General features: G+C 36.8%; 1 protein-coding gene across 7 annotated transcripts in view; it reads right to left on the bottom strand.

Moving 5' to 3' along the window:
• Positions 1-21,008, bottom strand: part of LCORL (ligand dependent nuclear receptor corepressor like) — a 183,332-nt gene that overhangs the window by 21,628 nt on the left and 140,696 nt on the right. For 3 of the 7 annotated variants that reach the window (XM_074951622.1, XM_074951624.1, XM_074951623.1), the window contains exon 6: positions 14,875-14,965. In XM_074951622.1, coding sequence (XP_074807723.1) covers positions 14,875-14,965 — 91 coding nt within the window. Of the gene's footprint in view, positions 1-92; positions 4,964-9,485; positions 13,467-14,874; positions 14,966-21,008 lie in introns of those variants that run through there. The other 4 variants (XM_074951619.1, XM_074951618.1, XM_074951620.1 and 1 more) reach the window with 3 other exon arrangements.

The following is a 21,008-nucleotide window of genomic DNA, read 5'->3' as shown; positions in this document are numbered from 1 at the left end:
CATTTTAATGTTTCCAGCTATTCTACTTCTCTTTCGGTTATACTTTAAAATGAGTATTTTAAAATTAGTGGAGGGGGAGGGGGGAAACTTACCTAGTTGGTATTTTGAGTAATAATTCACCATTTGTCCAGTACTGCATGATTGTCTCTTATGCCTTTTTCTTATATTCATATCAGTGGTCTCCCATTGTGGTCTTTTTCTTATGTTTATTTTGTTAAGAACTTCAGAACTAGCAGCAGGGCTCTCATTATTTACACATTTGTTTGATTTTTTGCTGTCTAATTGGTCATCCAGCATTGCAGTCATTTTGGAAGGATTAGTTCCCTTACATGTCTCCACATCCTTTTCTTTTCCCTTTAATACATCTTGCCTACCAGAATAGGACCTTAAAGTACAATGCCTTTTTTCTTCAGTGTAGGTCTGATTGCTTCTATTTTCAACAGCTTCCGGAGAGTAAATGTTTAACTTAAATGATTTATGCTGTTCGATATGGTTGAGTTTTCTCAGAAATATTCTACAATCTTTAAAGGTTTTGGCTCTCCATGTACTTTGACTCATTTTAAGTTGGTTCTGTGCTTTTCCAACATTTTTTTTATTATAACTTGTTCCATTTATCTCTGAATGTGATTTAAAAATATTTGTTAAACCAGGATGTGTGCTGAAGTCCGACAATTCTATTGTCTGTGGAAGAAATGTATCTTTGACTTCAGTTCCAGTTGACAAGATTCTATTGTGAGATTCTAAGATTTCAGTGGGCTGGGTTTTTACTGTACTTTTTCCTTGGTTCATGGACACTACATCACTGATTTTCCCACTTGTATTTTTAAAAAACTGGCTTTGGCAGAAAAATCTTAAGTTTCGCCTTTTAGATTTCCAGTCACCTGTTCCATGGTTATACATTTTTTTCACTTGTCTCCACCTGTCATGTTGTAACTTCTTAAATTCAGTTCTTCTTAATCTGGCTAGTGTGAAATTACTTTTCATATTTAAGACTGGAGCCTGGACCATTTTATGCAAAATTTGTAATTTCCCAGCTGGCTCTGAAGGAGAGGATAGTGCAAACTTTTTAAAGTGCTTTCTGAAAGGAGTAATATTAAGATCAGATTGTTTACTTCCCATCTTCATCTCTCTAGTACTAATTACTTCCAAAGGATTGCGAGCATTTGCCTTTCTCACTAGAGAGAGGGACTGTGTTTCTGTTGTTTGCATAAACCAAGTACTAAGTTCATTTATATTACACTTCTTCTGAAAAAGCATTTTTATAGGTGATGCTTCAAGTTCTACAAGGCAGGTGTCCAAAGGTCTTGACACTTTAATGCTACAATCTTGTTCAACATGATGGCTTTTTTCATATAAACGCTTTTCAAATTCATTTCCACCCACCTGCAACCAGGTATTAGTTATCTGTTCAAATCTATTGTTTAGTTCTTCCAACAAAGAGTCACGTGAAGTGGAAGTAGCCCACCACCTGAGAGAAGGATTTGATGAAAAAATGGGATCCAGTGATATTTCATTAACAGACCTGAATTCATTTACCTCTGAACCCTTTTCTTCACTCCCTGGATTTTTAGTTTCTGAGGTATCGTTGGATACTATCCTCAGATTTGATTGCATATGTTTTTCCTTTTGATCCTTAGCTTTTTTCAAACGGAGCTTATATGATTTACGTAGCAAGGCACTTCTACAAGTAAATGTGCTAGAAGATGCTAATGAATGTAAGAAATGCAGTGATGGTCTTCTGTCTCTAACAGAATGCCTCAAAGGAATTTCATGTTTTCTTGATTCTGTAGTAATCACAGATGAAACCGTGGTAGTGTCATTCTGAACGTTCTTTATTTCATTCATCTTATTGCACGGTTGATTATTCTTCTCTTGTGATATTTTTTTTTCTAACACATGCTGTTGCTGTAATGGAGGCAGGCAGCCACTAATACTTACTTTTCTTTCCTGAGGTGAAACTCTATTAACAGTCACTGATATGCCAGAGATTTTTACTTTTGCTGGTCTACCAGGCTTTCTAGTGATAGTTAAAGGCTTCTGATTTGGTTGTATGATATTGCTGTAAAGGTGTGGTAACAGCGGATTATTCTTGATAGGTCTAATATATTCATAACCAGACCCAGAGACTTCATTTTCAGTAGCAGAATTCTGTAAGACTTTTACTATTTCTGCAAAACCACTTTCAGTTTCTGTATTTTGCCTCAGTTCACTAGAGTCATTTGTAAAATTGGAATCATGTTGTGTAGGCATAGCATTAATTATATTGCTATTACCTTCAGAAACATGCCTTTTAGTTCTTCTTGACCTTCCAAAAACAACTGTCACAGTAATATTCTTGTTACTGATAACTTCTTTCATCACTGTTACATCAGATTTGGTGGTTTTCCCAATACTGGTGGGTTCACTTCTAAGGTCACTATTTTCAGCCATGTTTATTTTAGGCTTTGGAGGTCGTCCAATTGGTCGCTTAACCTGTTTTACAACCTGAGGCCCTATTTTTTTAGGCCTACCAGGTTTTCTTTTTAAAACAGGTTCATTGCCACTATTTGATTTTTCCACAGTTTCTTCACTTTGCTTAAAATAATTTAAGTCAGTTTCACCTGCTGCACAAGTATCTGCAATTGTCTCAGCATTAACAAAATTTGATTCCTCTTTACTGTCACTTTCATTACCATTATATCCAGAGTCTCCAATGCAGATTTCATGAACAAGATCACTTGTTTTAGATTTTTTTCCAGATATTGTGTCTGGATGCTTCTGAAATAAACAAAGATTGGTGTTTGCTGTAGAAGATGCACTGGCAGCAGTTAAAGTATATTTCACTCCTTCACTACTATTAACCTCTGAGACAAACATAAGTTTTATTGGGCTAGAGTAACCTAGGAGAGATGCACTCTCCCCAACTTCAGATCCTGTTTGTACATCCCCATTACTGAAAGTCAATCTGCCTGAATCAGATGATGAAGATTTCAAAAGGTTGTTACCAAGTCCTTGATCTAGAACTTCTTTGTATTTTCTTGTTGGCACACACTCTGTTTTGCATGTATTGCTGCATGACAAGTGAGACTGGGGGAGGAAACTCTGTCCTGCACATCCTTTTTCACCCATGTTAAAATGTAGGCCTCTCCTAGCAGTTTCGTTCATATCACACTCAAATGTACTGGATATTTTATAACTATCCAACAATGGACTTTTAGTCTTTTTGGCTATGTTTATTGTATCTTCCAAGCGCTCCACAACAACTTGTAGATTTGTGTTCCTTACAATCTTATTTACATCAATAGATCTTTCAGCTTGAAGATCTTTAACGATATTATCTCTCTCCAAATTTTCAGGAGATTTTTTTGTTTTGGAGGATTTTCTACATAAAAAGTCATTTGTTACATATACAGAGTACCATCCAGGAGGCACAATGTTACGTTTAGTTCTGCCCAAGATTCCATTATATTCCCCCTTCAAAGGGCTCTGATCACGCTCTTTTTCAATTGCATAATCTCCTTGTGTTTTTGCAAAGTTAGTCTGGTCTACTATAGTAACGTTGTTTTCTGAAAATGCTACAAAACCAGAGTTAGTTTCAAAATTATTCAGAGGTAGTGCCATTGATTCTGCTTGACACACTGGCAAAGACATGGATTTAGTTTGACATCTCATACCTAGATTGTCAGGATTTTGTAAAGCTTTGTCTTCGAACATGTTGTAACTGTCTCCTTTGTTTGCTGACATTTTACCACATTTTTTTGTAGACTTCTTTACATTTCTCTCTAAAGTTGACTTTTTCCTTATAAAAGTTTCATCAAGACTTGCAAGTTCCCTCTTGATTTGCAAAGACTGTCGCCTAATCAGTGGTGAATCAGAAGAATTATACATTGCGAATAAAGTTTCCTGACGTTTGCGAAATCTGGTTTGGATAATTTTATTTTCCACTTGTTTATCATGTTGGCTCAGTAACTCCATAAAAGAGTAATCACTTGCTTTAGCATCGTGCAATAGAGATGTTATGAAGTCCCCCAATTTTACATTATCATTTTCTGGTGCCCTGTCACTGTCAGACAATTTTACAAGATTGGTTGTTATATCTGTAGTTTCTATTGATTTTAATTTTTCATTAATACGATCCATTAAATCTTGAAAAATGGCAGAATGTTCACCGTTTTCAAACTTTTCAGAATTTATACCACATTTGCTGCTTTCTTGATCTGTTGACAGCCGCGTTTCATTTGAGTAACCAAACCCTTTTCCTTTGCATAGTTTACCTTCATCTTCATACTCTCTATTGCTTCCTTCTGCTGGCAAGAGAGATGGAGGTTGATTAATGGTTATTTCAAATTTGTTGTCTAAAGCTGGAAAATCTATAGGTGATCCTTCCAATGTTTCAGTTTCATTACTTTGTACAGGTGACAATGGAGGGGGTGATGGGCTGCGAGATCTACTAGAACTTTTAATGCTGTTTGACAAATCATAGTCTTCGGCTGAAGAAAAGGATGTACAAGTTGCTGCCGTCACAGAGTACTTGTTGTTATAGTTTTGTAGTTGTCCTGTATAGCACCTATGAGGATTACAACTGTGAGCAATCCTTTTATTTACTACTGTCTTAATACATCCAGTAGCTACAGTCTGACATGGCAAACAGTGCAAATCTTTAATACAAACACACAGAGATGGTAAACAAGTGTTTGGATTTTGATTTTGTAAACAGCACCTTTTTGTCACCATATGTCCATCAGAACTACAAAATGGAACATGGATATCATCTTCAATGAGGGAGTTCTGAATTTCTGAATGGATAATATGAGGTTGCAGGCAACTGCAAAGTGAAGGAACATTTTTGTCTTGGATTAAAAATTTCAAAATAGCCAAAATCTGCTGCCAGTGGTAAGAGCACACAGATTCCAAAACCTTGTTTAGTGCCGATTTTCCTTTTTCCAATTTAGTTGCTTCCTCTGATTTTTCACCAACTGTTGAACTGAAAACAAAAACAAATCAAAACAAAAAATAAATTACAGTAAAATATGATGTATGTTACAGTTTTAACTGTTAAACAGAAGACTGAAATCCTGAAAAGGCATGGAAAAATTATTTCCATTTCCTTTACATAGTTCATTTATCGTATTTGCAAATTTCTAATAGAACTATTTCACTACAGCTGATATGTATGTTATATATAGTACAATATTTCTAGCATGTTAAGTAGGAAAATATTCAGTGAAAAAAACATTTTACTCGACAAAGGAAAAATTGTTTGAAATCCAGCATTTCTCAAATACAATAATTATAATACTATTTACTTCATGGCACCTTTCATCCAGTATTTCAAATTTCCTTGCAAACATTAATGAATTAACCCTCACAACAAACATGTGAGGTAAGTATTATCCTTATTTTACAGGTGTAAATGGAGAGGGGTAAAATGATTTGTCCAATGTCCAGTGTCACAGTGGATGCTTGTGGCAGAGACAGGGAGAGAACCCCTCTCCTCTGACTCCAGATTATGTGTTTTAACCACAAGACCATCCCTTCCTTACTGTATGTGTTATGCAGCACAGCCCATAAGATGTTCAATATGAACTTGAAAAATTTGTTTAAAAGGACATTCAACCTTAGTAGGCCATAGAAATAACTTTAGAAGCCATCACTGATGTTAATGTTCTTTTAAGATATAGATTCCCTTTTTTACCCCAGTAGCATAAATCTGCCAGACTTCCATTGCATCTCTCTCAAAACACACACACACACACTTACTTTGTACCTAGAAGACAACAAAAAGGAACCCCTGAAGTAAGTAACTTGCAAACCAAATGAGACTGAATCCCTTTAAATATCAGGTTAACTTAAGTGTCTATTTCTAAATAAGACTTCAAAATAGCTGTTCTCAGATACTCAACCAAAACAAAATCAGTTATGAAATACTATCTTCTTAACTACTTGATTTCTCAACACAAATTTATTAAAACTAAAATTACTACTTACCTAATCAATCATTTAAAATGAAAAGCTGAAAATGTTCCATTGTAGAAATAATAGACCTTTCTTCAACTAAACACAAAAACCACTGTTGAATAGTAACTAAAATAAAATAGTTATCCTCTATAATTCAGAACTTTTACTGGCACCAATAGCAAGAGCAGCAAATAATATTAAAAGTATTCTGTTTTAGAAAAGTATATATTTTTTAAACATATCACCAAACTCTGAACATGACACTAACTATTCACCCTATTCCTCTTGCCAATCATTTTCAACATTTAAATCTCCATTTTGGCAAAATTTCATTTTGATTGGTTTTACATTTTACATTTTAATATACCATGTATATAAATTATTAATTCATTACTCAACAAATGTAAACAAACTAGTATCCTGTCTGAATGATAAAAAGCCACAAATTACTTCATCGTTCTTACTAAGACTTGTACATGCATAGTTTTGTATGTATAAATTATTGCCCTAGGTAAGCTTTAAGTTGTATGCTATAAAAGCAATCAACTATGCTTAATAATTCCTGGTGATTTTCTTCCTCTCCTGAAACATTTTATATAAAGTTTGAAGGTGTTCAAAGTGAACCATCAGGTTGATGCTACTATCTCTTAAAATCCTAACTGAATCCTGATGTTATTAGCTGAACTTGTAATTAAAATTCAATTAAATGACATGAAAAGACAAAATTATTTGCATCTGTCATCTAAAATGAAACTCTACTGTATTGTGGAGCCTGTAATGATATTACCACCATGAGTGAGTTTAGGACCCAATCAGCTAACCTTATTTTATGTGGAACTCCAATTATAGCAATAATAAAATGTAGAACAACTTATCAGATTTATTGAAATACCAAAACCAAACCAATCAACCAAAAAAACAACAAAAACAAAAATCAAACAAAAATACAAAAGCCAAGACTGAAAGCGAAATAGAAAAATGAGATTAAAAATTGACTTCTGTAATCACACTGGATAGATAAATAAATAAAAGGTATTTTCTATTTTATTTAAATTTAGGAACACATTTTGTAATTTAAAAATAGAAATAAAAATTCTTGAACATAGTAATAGGCCTTTAACATGTTATTTAATAGTTTGTTCAGTAATATTATATGCTGTAGTTTAAAGAAACACCTATCAAATTACAACTTTGATAAGCACTTAATTCACCGTGATTGGTGTGGTAAAAAATACCTACATAAACTGAACCCTCCAGACAGGAATCTGTCTTTATATGCTCTCCACGCATATAAATGCGTTATCAATTATGGACTATTAGTGTTCTTTATAAGATTACTTTTTTAAACATTTGACGAATCAAGAATACTAGAACATCCATCTAAAGAAAATATATGCTCATTAGTGTAAGAAACTTCAGTGTTCCTAAAGGTCTCTCAAAGTTATGGGCCAGGTCTTCCAGCTCAAAGCTGCCTTGAGCTTGCCACTGAAGGTTTTCCCACTGTGTACAGTAATTCTCAGGTGTGCACAGTCACTACTATTGCTTGTACACCACCCCTTTCCTGGCCATCAGTAGAGTGGGTATGACATCCCTATACTCCAGTGATCCTTAGTTGCCAGAACAGCCCTATAAAATCATATGCAGCTCATGCTGCTCTAACTTATGCCATGGACTACGTGATCCCAGGTTCAGGGGAATGCAAAATGTTAAAAGTTACCTTTGCACCACCCTGCACTAAAGTATGTTGAGCACAGCTTGGCTGCTGCTCAGGTCATAGGCCTAAAAATCTGTTTAAAACAAAGCATTTACTTTAAAGAGATATGAACATTTCTACAGAGGGATTTTGTGTATCTGTAAACGAATTCATTCAACTTTCATGTTTTTAATAGCTTTCCAACCACTTTCGTTAAATATTAAAGAGTTGTGCTTCAGCAAATGCTTTCCCCTCTTTTTCTCTTTCATCCTGTTGTGTCGTCATTATCCAGAATCTATAGTATCACAGTAATTCCCATGGCAAAAAGTGGCAGTGTCAAACACAGAGGTCCAGGTTACTAGCCCTGTAGAGCCATACATGAATCTTTCCCCTTCCTGTGCGCAGCGGCAGCTACAATTCCTGTCTTCACAGAACTCTTCATCTTTTTATGAATTCCATGGTAGAGGTTCTGTGGGTACAGGGTTCATGCAGAGGGAGGGGATAGAAATGGGTTGGGTTAGGGGCAAGAGGATCAACACATCTTGTCCGCCAAAGTGAAGCAATTCACAGATTCGGTGGAAATTATAATAGAACCTGGGACTGTATTACCCTTTCTACTGAGATCCCCTGCTCAGTGCCAGGGGCAGCAATTGGGAAACTGGCGATTATCTGTGGGGGTCAAAGTTGGCACAAAGGCATAGGGTCATCACATCGTGACCCACCAAATTTGAGGACAGGTGTGATGCCTATTTTATATAGAATTAACACATAAAATATCAAGATCTGTTTTCTCTTCCAACCCAAGGAAACTATCAAAGAGGAACTGGGGAGAGGGATAGCTCAGTGGTTTGAGCATTGGCCTGCTAAACCCCAGGGTTGTGAATTCAATCCTTGAGGGGTCCATTTAGGGATCTGGGGCAAAAATTGGGGATTGGTCCTGCTTTGAGCAGGGGGTTGGAATAGATGACCTCCTGGGGTCCCTTCCAACCCTGATATTCTATGATTCTAACCAAGATTTTCTCCCTCGGAGTTCCAGCCTCAGCTTTTTCCTCCAGAGATGCTTTATAACATGATTACAGCTTCTATGAAGAAATGAGCAGAAAGGAAACTGGACTTGGGAGGAACAAAAATGTTTTCAAGTAGTCAACGGGAGAACAAAAAAAATTACTGGCCATATAAATTATTTGTATAAATGTTCTCCCTTTTTCTATGCCCCAATGCATATATTTAATAAATAAATATATTGGCTGAAGAAAGTTTAACAAATTAAATGAATAAAGCTTTCTGAACAGATTATTAGTAAAATAAGCATTCAATTTATACAGATCGGTTTGCAGTTGAAAACTGATAAAACAATTTTGTGCGACTCCTATACTTTAGGACATTTTAATTTTCTAAAGTGTGCCTAATTTATTAGCAGACCATCATATTCTGAGAATCAGTCTTCCTTGTGACAATTATTTTTGCTTTATAAATATGTTCATTGTAGCAATAACTGTCAAAAGCAAGTTCTATCATGAACTTATTAGACTAATAGTAAATTTGTGCCTAAGGAGTAAGTCAAATGAGCCAGTATATGGACTTTTTTTGTTTTGTTTTACTGAATGAGCAAAATCAATCACACATCAGTGTTGCTGTAAATTTATGTGCAAAAGCATTGAAGTGCTTTACTACAAATTACAACGTAGAAACACGTTAACTAAACAATTAAATTCATACAATCAGATTTAGGTATATAACAACACAAAGAGGAAACAGAATTACAGTACATTTACAACACAAGACAAATACATGGAATTCATTAGAAAATATTGTAATAAATAATTCATGAATTATAGTGCAATTGATTTATGCATAAATATAACTAATTGCCTAAAAATCAGTTATTAACAAAATCTGTCAAAAAATCAAGGCAGCCACAGAGTTTTACTAAATTACTGCGACAATGGAAATACTGCAATTAAAAAACAAATACAAGTATTTGTACTGTAAACAACTAAAAAAAAAAAAAATCAGTCTCACTAAAGTTAATATACAATTTAATATAAAATTGTCATTAGCTACCAGAAATGGTTTAAACAACTTTACTGAGCAGTAGTTCTAAAAACAGAGGCACTGTTTTTTAATATAAAATACTTGAGAAACATTCAAATAAGTAGAAAGCATGTAGGGCTTGCTTTCGCCTTCATTTAAAAGTCTGCTGAAACATGAATTTTCAGAAATTGTCAATTACGAAGTAGTGACTGGTAACTGAATTTATAAAACAGTTCAAAGGTACAACTTAAATGACATTTAAATGGAATACACTGGAGTTAGGGAAGGGGAACCTACACATTTCCCTGCCTTTCCTTAGTTGTGTAATCAAAAGTTAATCTAATAATTAGAAACAAATAATTCTGTTTCTTTTTAAACACTTACAGGTCGAGCATCATCTATAAACTATCAAAAAATATTTTAATATACTATTTCTGACCAAAAAAATAAATAAATACAAGTACTAAAATGCTGAAAATTAATTATAATATTACATATAAAACTACTGATCACTGTTAAGTGAATAGTAAAATGATCCCTGATTTTATGAATCCTGTCAATTTTTGGTCAGGTCATCTTTTAAATGATATAAAAAGTGTACTGTAACTTGCCTTCAATATAAACTTCTGACTCAATTTATAATATTGTCTGAGGAATAAAAATTTTTTAGTGTGGTACAAATATTAGGCAATGTATTGAAGCCCCCAAAACTTCTGCAAGTAAAATTCTGTATAAAGAGAGATTTTGAAACCTTTAGGTACTATTAATTTTGTTTTCCACTGGGGAGTATACATCAACAAATTCATCTTTCTGGCCCTCACAAAATATGGCTTAATTCTTTAAAAATCAACGATGACCCTGACATCTGCTTATATGTATCCTACTTGTTATTAGATACAATTATTTTTACAGAAGGATTTCTTTTCTAATATGCAAGTAAACCTTAATAGTTGAAGAGGGTACACTATAGATCTAAGAGACCAAAAGATTGATATGTTGGTGGTTGTGCAGTTTCACTTAACTTCTTATGGATTAATTTATTTTAAAAAATAAGAAATTACCTGTAATTAGGTTAATAGCCAAGAGCTAGATTTTACCATAAATTTTTGAGGGAAACTCCCCACTGAGTTCAAGTTTCTTTTGAAAGTCAATTACATGATGTGGCCCTACACGTGTAATATATTCTTACATTCACATAGGATACTCAGCCTATACAAAGGCAAATTTAAGCAAAAAACATGTCTGACAATGTATGTGTGTGAGAAAATTTACAAAAAGTAGAAAAAAGGGTAAGTGTTTCTGGATATGTTTGATTTGGTTTAGAAAAAGCAATCTAAACCTAAATTTTAATTGGAAAAAGGGCACAGATGTTTAATTTTGAATGTATAAAGCAAGTACTCATTCTTATGTAGACACATGCTTTATGACATTACACCACCAAAATTACATATTATTTAAAATCCAATGTAAATACTTGGAAATTAATTTAAAAACTGCAATCTGAAGACAGCTAGTCTCTCTTAGATTCTATTAAGTCACATATTTTAAATGAACTGCCTAGCTTCTACCAAATTTATAATGAATTTATACTACTGAAAGTTCAAAACAGCTTCACTGTTTAATATTTGTGAATCTGTCAAGACCCTGAACTGTAAATTTGGTTATTAGCAAAACAATAGTGTATCGGCCCACCAAAATGAAAACTTGATATTCATTTTGATAAACTGAAAAGGTTTGAAATGTCACAGCAGCAAATACATTACAGTTACAGTGAGTTTTTTGTTTTTCAATATAAGGAGTGTGACAATCCTTAAATGAATTTAAAGTAGTCATAACATTAACTAACCAGCACATTTAATATCCATTCTCAAGCTCATTCTGTGCACATTATGAACATGCTCTAAGTTGCATTCCAACTTTCTTCTTAAACTTTAGAAGTTATCTTATTCTCCAAACTAAAAAGGAAAATTAGGTTAATAATTAAGTTTATTTTATACTTAGTATTCCATCTTCTTTCATATTTAATAATTCTATAGCTACAGTAATTTGTCAGTTTTCATAAATGTATATTTTGTAAACACCAATTTCTTGCTAAATGAACAACAAAATTCTTCTTAAAATGATAAAAATGCAGTTTTATGTCTGCTATCACACATTTTTATTAATGAAATGTTTTGGTTTTTTCTAGTTGTATTGGAGATCTAGTTATGATGTTTTTATTTTCTTCCACAGAATGTACTACCTCCTACTAATACTTCACATATCCATTTCCTTGGTAAGGAACTAACTTTGTAAAAGAAAAATAATCCCTTGATTTGTGTATTCTGAACTACTTACAACCTATTGCAAGTATTTTGTGAAGTATAAAAGTTTACAAACCATGGGTCATGTATTTCCATAATAAGATGGTTTATTCAATGGCTAATGTGGTTCTTTACCAACTAAAAATAATGCTTCACATGACAAATACTTGTTTTCCCCAAACATTTTATGCTATTGACTACTAAAGAAAACCTGAATCTTTTTCACCTATTTATACAAGGATTTTATTAAATACACACTATCAGAATTAAGGGAGAACTCTATAATTCCGTCCACAGTGAAAACCCTGAATAAAACTACTTTTCAAAAGGCATGTATGTGGTTTTTGAACTGTATAATTTCATGTCTTCTGTCAGTGTGAGCATATGTATTTCTTGTGTGTGTGTGTATACAGACAGACAGACACACACACACACACACACACCAAACAATTTGCTAACAATTAATCTACACAGGCTTGCTGCTGTTTTTGCAGCTGCCAGTCCCTGAATCTGTCATATTAAATAACCCAGTGTCTGGTAATCGAAGTTTCTTCTTCGGTGGAGTCTTCAGTGTTCCAGATCTTTCTTTAACTTTGTATTCTAAAGTGCTGTGAGGTACCCCATAAATTCCTTGTGCTTTGGAAACACTCATTTTCCCACTCATTACCATAGCAATAGCTTCTTCCATTATTTCATGATCGTATTGCCTATAACGGCCACGTTTTTTCCTTGGTTGTTTATTGTCTTTGCGATCCAAACCATCTTCTGTATTTTCAGATGTTCCATCAACTGTTCCATTCTTAACATTAAGACATATAGAAGAGAGGTCCCCATGCAGAAAGTAGGAGTCAACACTTGAGTGAGTTACAGGTCCAGAACATTCAATTTTGTTCTGTTTAGGGAGTATATTTTTCAGTTTTTGAAGAGCTGATCCGTCTAAGACTGAGGAGGTTTTGGAAACATGGTACATGACATCCAGAAGACCAGCATTATCAGATTGTGGTTTGGACACAGAACTTATTCTTAGCTGAGGAATTTTTAACTGTACAGTAGGATTTGAAGTTTCATATTGTAGATTTTCACTTTTTTCTTTGAACTGAGTGACCATTCTCTGTAGAGTTAACTGGTGGAGGTAACTGGAAGCTGTTGGGAATTTTAATTCTGAGGTTTCAAGTAGACTGAGTTTACTTTTTTCTGTGCGCTCTGCTTGAGCTCTTGCCCACAAGGCTACTTTTTGCAGCACTGCACAAGTTTCTTTTCTGTCTTTAAATGAATAACTATCATTGAAATCTCGAGTTTTGTTTTTAAAAAGTGCAGGCTTTCCTGCTGGTAAGGCTTCTAAGTGGAGAAGTAAAGTTTTTTGAGGTATGCCATAAAGTATGCCTGCTTTATTTATGTCCAGTGCTCCAGACTGAATGTCTTTCAAAGCTTTTGAGAGCAAACCATCTGCAAACTCAGCACTTCTTTCCACATAGTCCTCTCTGTGTCTGTGTAGTCTCCTGGATGGATGGAATGAAACGATGGTAAACTGATGTATGAGAGACTCTCACACAGCTATGGAAGGGAAGGGTCCACTCCTTTATTATACTCCTTGCTTAGGTAACATCACTGCTTCTGATACTTTTAAGTCTTTGAGATGTAGTAGTTACTTATTATCATAGTAAAATGCTACAATGTGTCAAAATCATACGGTGGCTTCTACAGCAGCCCTTCCAAGAACTTTAAATCCTAGTTCAGTATTTGATAATATTCTCATGTGTTTGCTATTTTCCCTTTGATACATGCTTGCAGAGCAACACTTATAATTTTAGTTATGCAATTAACATTCCATTAAGTACCCAAATCCTAAATGAGATTTTGTTAGTAGAAACGTGACGTTACCGCTAAACAAGTAATAAAAGAGTCAACCCCCTTATAGAAAATTTGCAGTGATAGGTACATTACCAAACACAAAACCCCCAGATTTCCACAGGACTAATTTTTCTACATTCATAAGATAAAGTGCTGTATTAACAAGTAAGTCCCATTTTGTCAATTTACAACTCAGTTTTTAAAATTCTAATCACTATTTATATTTTCTAATTATAAAATCATAAATAATTTTAAACCTTGTTCATATTAATAGATTAACATAACACAATTTTACACAATTCAACAAATAAAGCTAAATGTATTATTTGGAACAAATTATTTTGTAAGATGTACAGGTGACAAAAAGGGTCCTGCTATGGCTAGTGGATGGGAAGATGCCAAAATTATAACAAAATCCAACAGAACAATGTATTTCACTATTTTTGTTTCAGTTAATGTAATGGTAGCTTTCAGCACATGAAACAACATTTTTAGTTTTTAATGCTGAATGGACATATTTAGCAGTTTGCCACCACACACTATAGGCAAAACCATGATGTAAGTATAACAATTAGGAACTCTCTCTCTCTCTCTCTCTCTCTCTCATTGAGAAATATTGAGGATAATAGCTGTTTATCTTGTTCATGTTAGCTGAAGGATATTTTTAAAATATAACCTGGATGTTATATTTCTGTGCAAAATGGAAGTTTCCTAAATAAAACCTTGAATAATAATTTATGTTTTCTTCTACTGTCCTACTCTTTTGTATTATGTAATTAAGTTTTCAGTTCATTTTTAGTAACATGAACTAAAGTTTGGTGATTGTTCTGATAACTTTTCTTTAACAGAAAGAAAAGAAAAAGACAATGAAACAAATGATATATACATAGACACACACTTATGAGTGAAACTCTTGAGGAAAGCAAAATATAAACTGAATTTGTGTGTCAGTATATACTGTACAAATATGTTATAAAAAATAATCTGCCTTGATAGAAGAGATTTTTTTCAGTGTTTCCTTTTACAAATATTAAAAAAATATTAAATGCTGCTTACCCAGACACTGAATTTTCAGATGATGATGGATCATATGTTGACTCTTCCAGCTGTGCGCTTTTCTTTGTAGAGAGATCTAGCACTCCATCCCCTGTAATAAAATAATCATAATAATTTAAGAATTTAAGAATTTTTTGGAATTCTGTTACTAAATTTTTATACACATAGCACAACTTTTTAATATACAACCTATGTTGTAATATTTTCTGACATCTTGGTTCCATTAACAGTGTGAAATGTTGAGGAGTTAACTTTTTGCAAAATTCATTTGTAAAAGTTGAACAAAATTTTTTTAAAAAAAGATGAGTCAAAATAAAAAGTGGGCCTATTGTCATACATAGGAACCAGAGGGCTTAAAAATAGATATTTATTAGGCCATAAAATGGAATTCTCATCCCTTGTTTCTTCCACAGATATACTCCAAGATTACACTTGCCATTTCAAACAGACCAATAAGCCATAAGTAGTAATGGTTTGATATGTGGATCATAAATCTGAACATATGTAGTTCAAGATCAAGTTCATATTAATAAATAGCAGATCCGTGATACACTAGTAATACAAAGATCCAAAATGACGATGATATCTGTGTGTTTGGGGGACAAGGTCCAGGAAAGAACAAAAGAAAAGGAGTACTTGTGGCACCTTAGAGAGTAACAAATTTATTTGAGCATAAGCTTTCGTGAGCTACAGCTCACTTCATCGGATGCTGCTACTCTGAAATGAAAGAACAGTTATTTATCCTACAGAAACTGTGTTTTTTCAAGATGTTGTAATCAGTGAGGATCCCAGTGTAGGTGCGCATGAGCCCTATGCATGCAAAACCCAATTCTTTTAGCGAGCAGTGTTTATCAGAACTGCACGTGTTCCCACATGAAGGCGCACAGGATGGGGTGACCGCCAACCCTCCCTCAGTTCCCTTGCATTTCAAAGCCTGTGTTTGCCAAGAACTCCTGAAGTGGGGATGGAGGGTGGGTTGTAGCAGCCACATTGACTACAACATCTTGAAGAACCAGCTACAGTAGGGTAAGTAATAGTTTGTTATTCTTTGAGTAAGTGTCAGTATGGACCCCACTGTAGGTGACTAGTAAGCAATATTCTCCTGAGATAGTGGGATTGAGGAGTCTCCACAGATGAAACAGAGACTGTAGCATCACTCTTCTGAACTCGGTATCTGCCCTGGCTGCCATGTCAAATGCATACCGTTTAACAAAGGTCAGTGGGTTACTTGCAAATCTGTAAGACTGGTGCATTTCTGAAGCAGGCCAATGATGATGTCTCCTGTACTTCAGTGGAGTTGTGTCCTAATGTTTGGGGGGAAGGAGGGCATCTAGTAACAGATGGAAATGCACTGTATTTCATTTGGAAAGTTTCTGTGGAGAGATCACCAGGCCTTTCTATACACCCGAATCAGCCACAAAGAGACAGTGAGAGCCAGACAGGTTTAGTCCTGTCTAGGTAGTAAAGTAGAAGCTCTGGAGACATCCAAGGTGTGATGTTTCTTTTCTCCTGCAGAAGAGAGGTTTTGGAAAGAAGACCAGTAAGGTAAGTGACTGATTCAGTTGGTATTTTGAGATTACCTTGGGAATTAATTTAGGGTGTTGTCTCATTACTATATTGTCCCTGTAAAATACAGATGGTCCAGCTATAAGGATTTGGATCTCATAGACTTTGTGCCAATGTAACAGCAACAAAGTAGAATGTTTTGAAAGATAGAGGCTTGAAGGGAGTCACCAGGAGAATCACACTGAGGTCCCAGGAAGCAGTCTGGTCTCTAAATGGAGGGTAGGCATGAAAAAGGTCCTTGATGAATCTTGACACTGCAGAGTGTAAGAAAAGTGAATGCAACTGAACTGGTGTATGATATGCTGATATTGCTAAGTGGACTCAGAGAGCTTAATGCAAGTCCTGATTGTTTCAAGAGCAGCATGTAGTCTAGGATCTTTGGAATCTGGGCTTCAACCAACTCAGGTTGTTTTGGGCTGCCCATATGGAAACCTCTTCCATTTGCAGAGCAGATACTTCTAGTGGAAACTTTCCTGATGTGGGTAAGAACTGCCTGGAGCATTCTCTATCAGTAGTGCTCATCCGGCCAGCATCCAGGCAGTCAGGTGTATTGACTGCAGGTCTGGATGTTCTGAGATATTGTGTTCACACAAAGAGGAAAAATGAATGGGAGATTGACTGGACATATGGAGTAGGTCTGGCAGCCAAAACGGTCTTGGCCAGTATGAGGAGATCCTGATAGTGGTGGCCTTGTCCCATCTGATCTTTGATATTATTATGGTAATCAGGGGGGTTAGTGATAAGGTGCAAAGGAGAGCTTGACACCAGCAGAGTAGAAAGACATCTGGCAGAGATCCCAGGCTCACACTACCTCTATAGTAGAAGGTGTTGCATTTGACATTATCTGCGGCGGCAAACTGGTCTTTGGTCAGAACCCCCCCCGGCTGGAATATCATGTCTAGGATGAATTTCCAGTGACTACTGCTGGTTGGTTATCACGTCTCTGCTTAAGAAGTCTTCAAGGTAATTGCTGACCCCTGGAAAGTGCAGGGCCAGTGGGAGCTCGGAGGGTTTACTCTGTGTTGGTGACACCATCCCCAGAACTCGATGGCTTCCAGGTAAAGTGGGATCTACCAAGGGCCTCCTTGTTTGTTGACACTGCGCATCACAGATGTACTGTCCATCAGGATTTGCTCTACAGAATTCTGTCGAACTGACAAGCATGCTATACAGGCCAATCTGATGGCTCTCAGCCCTAGGACGTTCACATGCAATTTCTTGCAACTGAGGTGATTCAGGTGGGCCTCCAACCTCTCACTTTTGCATCCATATTAAGTATAGTTTGCACAGGAAAGAGTTGAGAAACATACCCTTATCTCACATTCAGGGGGGTCATCAGGTGAGTTCTCACAGGATTTGAAGTGTTACAGTGGCCAATCTGTCCATATTGTTTTTGTCTGGGGAATACACTGTTCTTTGATGGTGTTGTAGTGACCTCAAGCAAAGTATGGCAAGCACATCATGTATGTACACAACATATGACCTAGTAATCCCATGCAAGCACGAACCATCGTAGATGGTCTTGACCTTATTTCATGTATGATTGATCAAAGGGAACAGAATCCGTCCTCTGGCAGATATGATCGTGCTGACAGAGTCAGATAGGGTCTCCTACGAAGCCTATCATCTGGGACAGAGTGAGAGAGGACTTTTTGTAGTTCACCATTAGCCCTAACTGAGACAACAAGGTGAGGATTCAAGCTACGGTTATCTTGGTCACGTCATGAGGCTTGTCCTTGATCAGCCAGTTGTCCAGGTACAGGTAGATGTTTCCTTAGATGTGCCACTACCACTGTCAGGCACTCGGTGAATACTCTTGGAGCAGTGGAGAGTATGAAGGGTTTTGGTAACAAATGAATCCTAATGTTAATCTGAGGTACTTCCTTTGGGCAATATGCAAATTCATGTCCTGCAAGTTAAAAGCCATGAACCAGTCTTGATCTTGGTGCGATAGAATGATGGAAGCAAGTGTTACAATCCTCAAAAAGAAAAGGAGTACTTGTGGCACCTTAGAGACTAACCAATTTATTTGAGCATAAGCTTTCGTGAGCCCACGAAAGCTTATGCTCAAATAAATTGGTTAGTCTCTAAGGTGCCACAAGTACTCCTTTTCCTTTTGCGAATACAGACTAACACGGCTGTTACTCTGAAACCTGTTACAATCCTGAATCTGAGGCATCAAACATATGTGTTGAGCCTCCTCAGGTCTAGAACAAGACGAAGGCCCCTTTTTTCTCTCGAATGAGGAAATACCAGGAGTAGAAGCCTCTTTCCCAGTACTCCTAAGGCACCTCTCCTATGGCATCTAGACAGGGCAACGAGGCCATTTCTGTTTGTAAAAGGCTCTCAAGAGAAAGGTCCCTGAAGATAGATAAGGAAGGGGGGTTGTGGTGTAAAGGGAAAGAAACTGGATGGTATGTCCACAGGTGACAATATCCAGCACACACTTAGTAGTGGTAATGTCTGATCTTGTCTGATGGAAAGAGGCAAGGAGGCTTCCAAAAGAAGCGCTCTGTTGACTGTTTGCAGTGCAGCTCTCAACTGAGTGGTCAAATTTACTGGTGCGTGCACGGAGCACTGCATGGCTGGAGTGGAGGAAGGTGAGGTTACGTATCTTATAGTAACTGGAGATTCTTTGAGATGTGTGGTCCCTATCTGTATCCACTGTGGGATATGCATGCTCTCTATGCGCCCAGAGTTGGAGAATTCTGAACGCAGTGCCCGCTGGCCCGTGCATATGCCCTTGGTCTCCTGGTGCATCCTACTGAGGACATAAATGGAGAGGTAGGCCGACTGCATCTCCAGTTTCTTCTCTACTGCAAATCCAAGTAACGTCCTAAGCATAGGGAAAGAAGGGTGGGTAGTGGTATACAGACCACACATCTCAAAGAACCTCCAGTTACTATAAGGTTAGAAACAACCCTCTTCTTCTTCAAGTGCTGGTCCTGGTGTGCTCCATTATGGGTAACTAACAAGCAGTACTCAAGAAGGCAGGTGGCAGACCATTTGAAGCTGTCCCAAAGGATGTCAGGGGCGGAGTCCTGTACTATAGCATAATGTCTCATGAACATATGGTTGGAAGTCCACATCGCTGCTTTACAAATGTCAACCAGAGGCACTTCCTGAAGCGATGCTACAGACATCACTTGTACTCTTGGTAGAATTCTCACTCTCTATCGGGGAGGAATGTGAGACGGATTGATTCTTACTCTATCAATTAAGAGCCACTTACTTACAGATCCTCTAAGAGGAGATATCTTGATCTCAGACTCTTTCTGCTACACCAATAAAGAGTCTGGGAGATTTTCTAAATCACTTGTGTCCTTTGTAGACAAAAGGCAAGAGCATATTGTACATCAAGGGAATGACACCACCTCTCGTCACGATGTACGTGGTTTTAGAAAAAATGCAGTTAAGTAGATTGGTTGGTTTATGTGAAACTCCAAAATCAACTTGGGAATGAATTTAGGATGTAGCCATAAATAAACATTTTGCTTATGGTATACAGTGTATGGCGGATCTGCCACTAGGGCTCCCACCTCACCTACCTTCTGGTGGAGGTGGTGGTCCCAAGGAATGCAACTTTCATAGATAGGTGAGACATGGAACATGAAGCTAATGGCTCGAATGGAGGCTTAGTAAGAGCTGACAGATTCAAGTTTCAATGACGGGGAGGGTTCCTTACTGGTGGAAAGGTTCTAATTAGGCTCTTAAGAATCTGATAGTCAACAGCTGAGTGAAAACCAAATAATCATCTGCTGGAGGATGGCATACTGTCATGGCCAGGTCATGGGCAGCCAGACCTAGTAGTCAAAGCCAGAGTCCACAATCACAAGACAAGCGTCAGGAGTCAACTGGGTCAGGATACGGGGAAGTCAGAAGCAGGAGACAAATTGGAGATCAGAACCACAAGTTGGATGCCAGGAGTCATGCCAGGTCAGGATGTCAGGAATTCAAGCTAGGGGAACAGGAGCAGGAAGCACAAGTCACACACAGTCCAGAACAGCATGGAGCCCAGTTGTTCAGACAGCTTCCTGTTTTTGCTGCTGCCATAAGTAGGGCCAGTCAGTTGCTCTGAGACTCAACCAATAGCACTGCATGGGAGGAGGTTTAACCTCGGGCAGGGTTTCGTGGGTCCTACATAATCAGCATCAGCAGGCTGCCAGGTGGAGGACTGGAGCTTGGCTGTTCCTATAAACCCTGGTAACCAGTTTCAAGACCCGTGGGTTCTGATATCAACCCCAACCCTAGGGCTGCTCTCCAGGAGATGTGGGCCTAAGGTTTCTCAGGGTGGCTCCTAGGGAAGACCCAAATCAGGGTGAAAGCATGAACATTTTCCGCAGGCTCCCAAGTGGGAGCCTCTGGGCCATAACCTTCCCAATCCATCAGGTACCATGATTTTCCCCATTTGATCTGAGGAGTCGAGGACTTCATGAACAATATATTCTTCCTGACCCTGTACTTGTACTGGTAGGGTGGTGATAGTGAGCTCTGAGAAAATGTATTCTCTTAGAAGTGAGACGTGGAACACAAGGTGAACTTCAAGGGATCAAGGAAGCTTGAAGGTG

The sequence above is a fragment of the Natator depressus genome, chromosome 4 (assembly GCF_965152275.1).
Source record: "Natator depressus isolate rNatDep1 chromosome 4, rNatDep2.hap1, whole genome shotgun sequence".
NCBI classification, from domain to species: Eukaryota; Metazoa; Chordata; order Testudines; family Cheloniidae; genus Natator; species Natator depressus.
The sequence above is the reverse complement of the archived record's forward strand: the minus strand, read 5'-3'. Positions and strand labels throughout refer to the sequence as shown.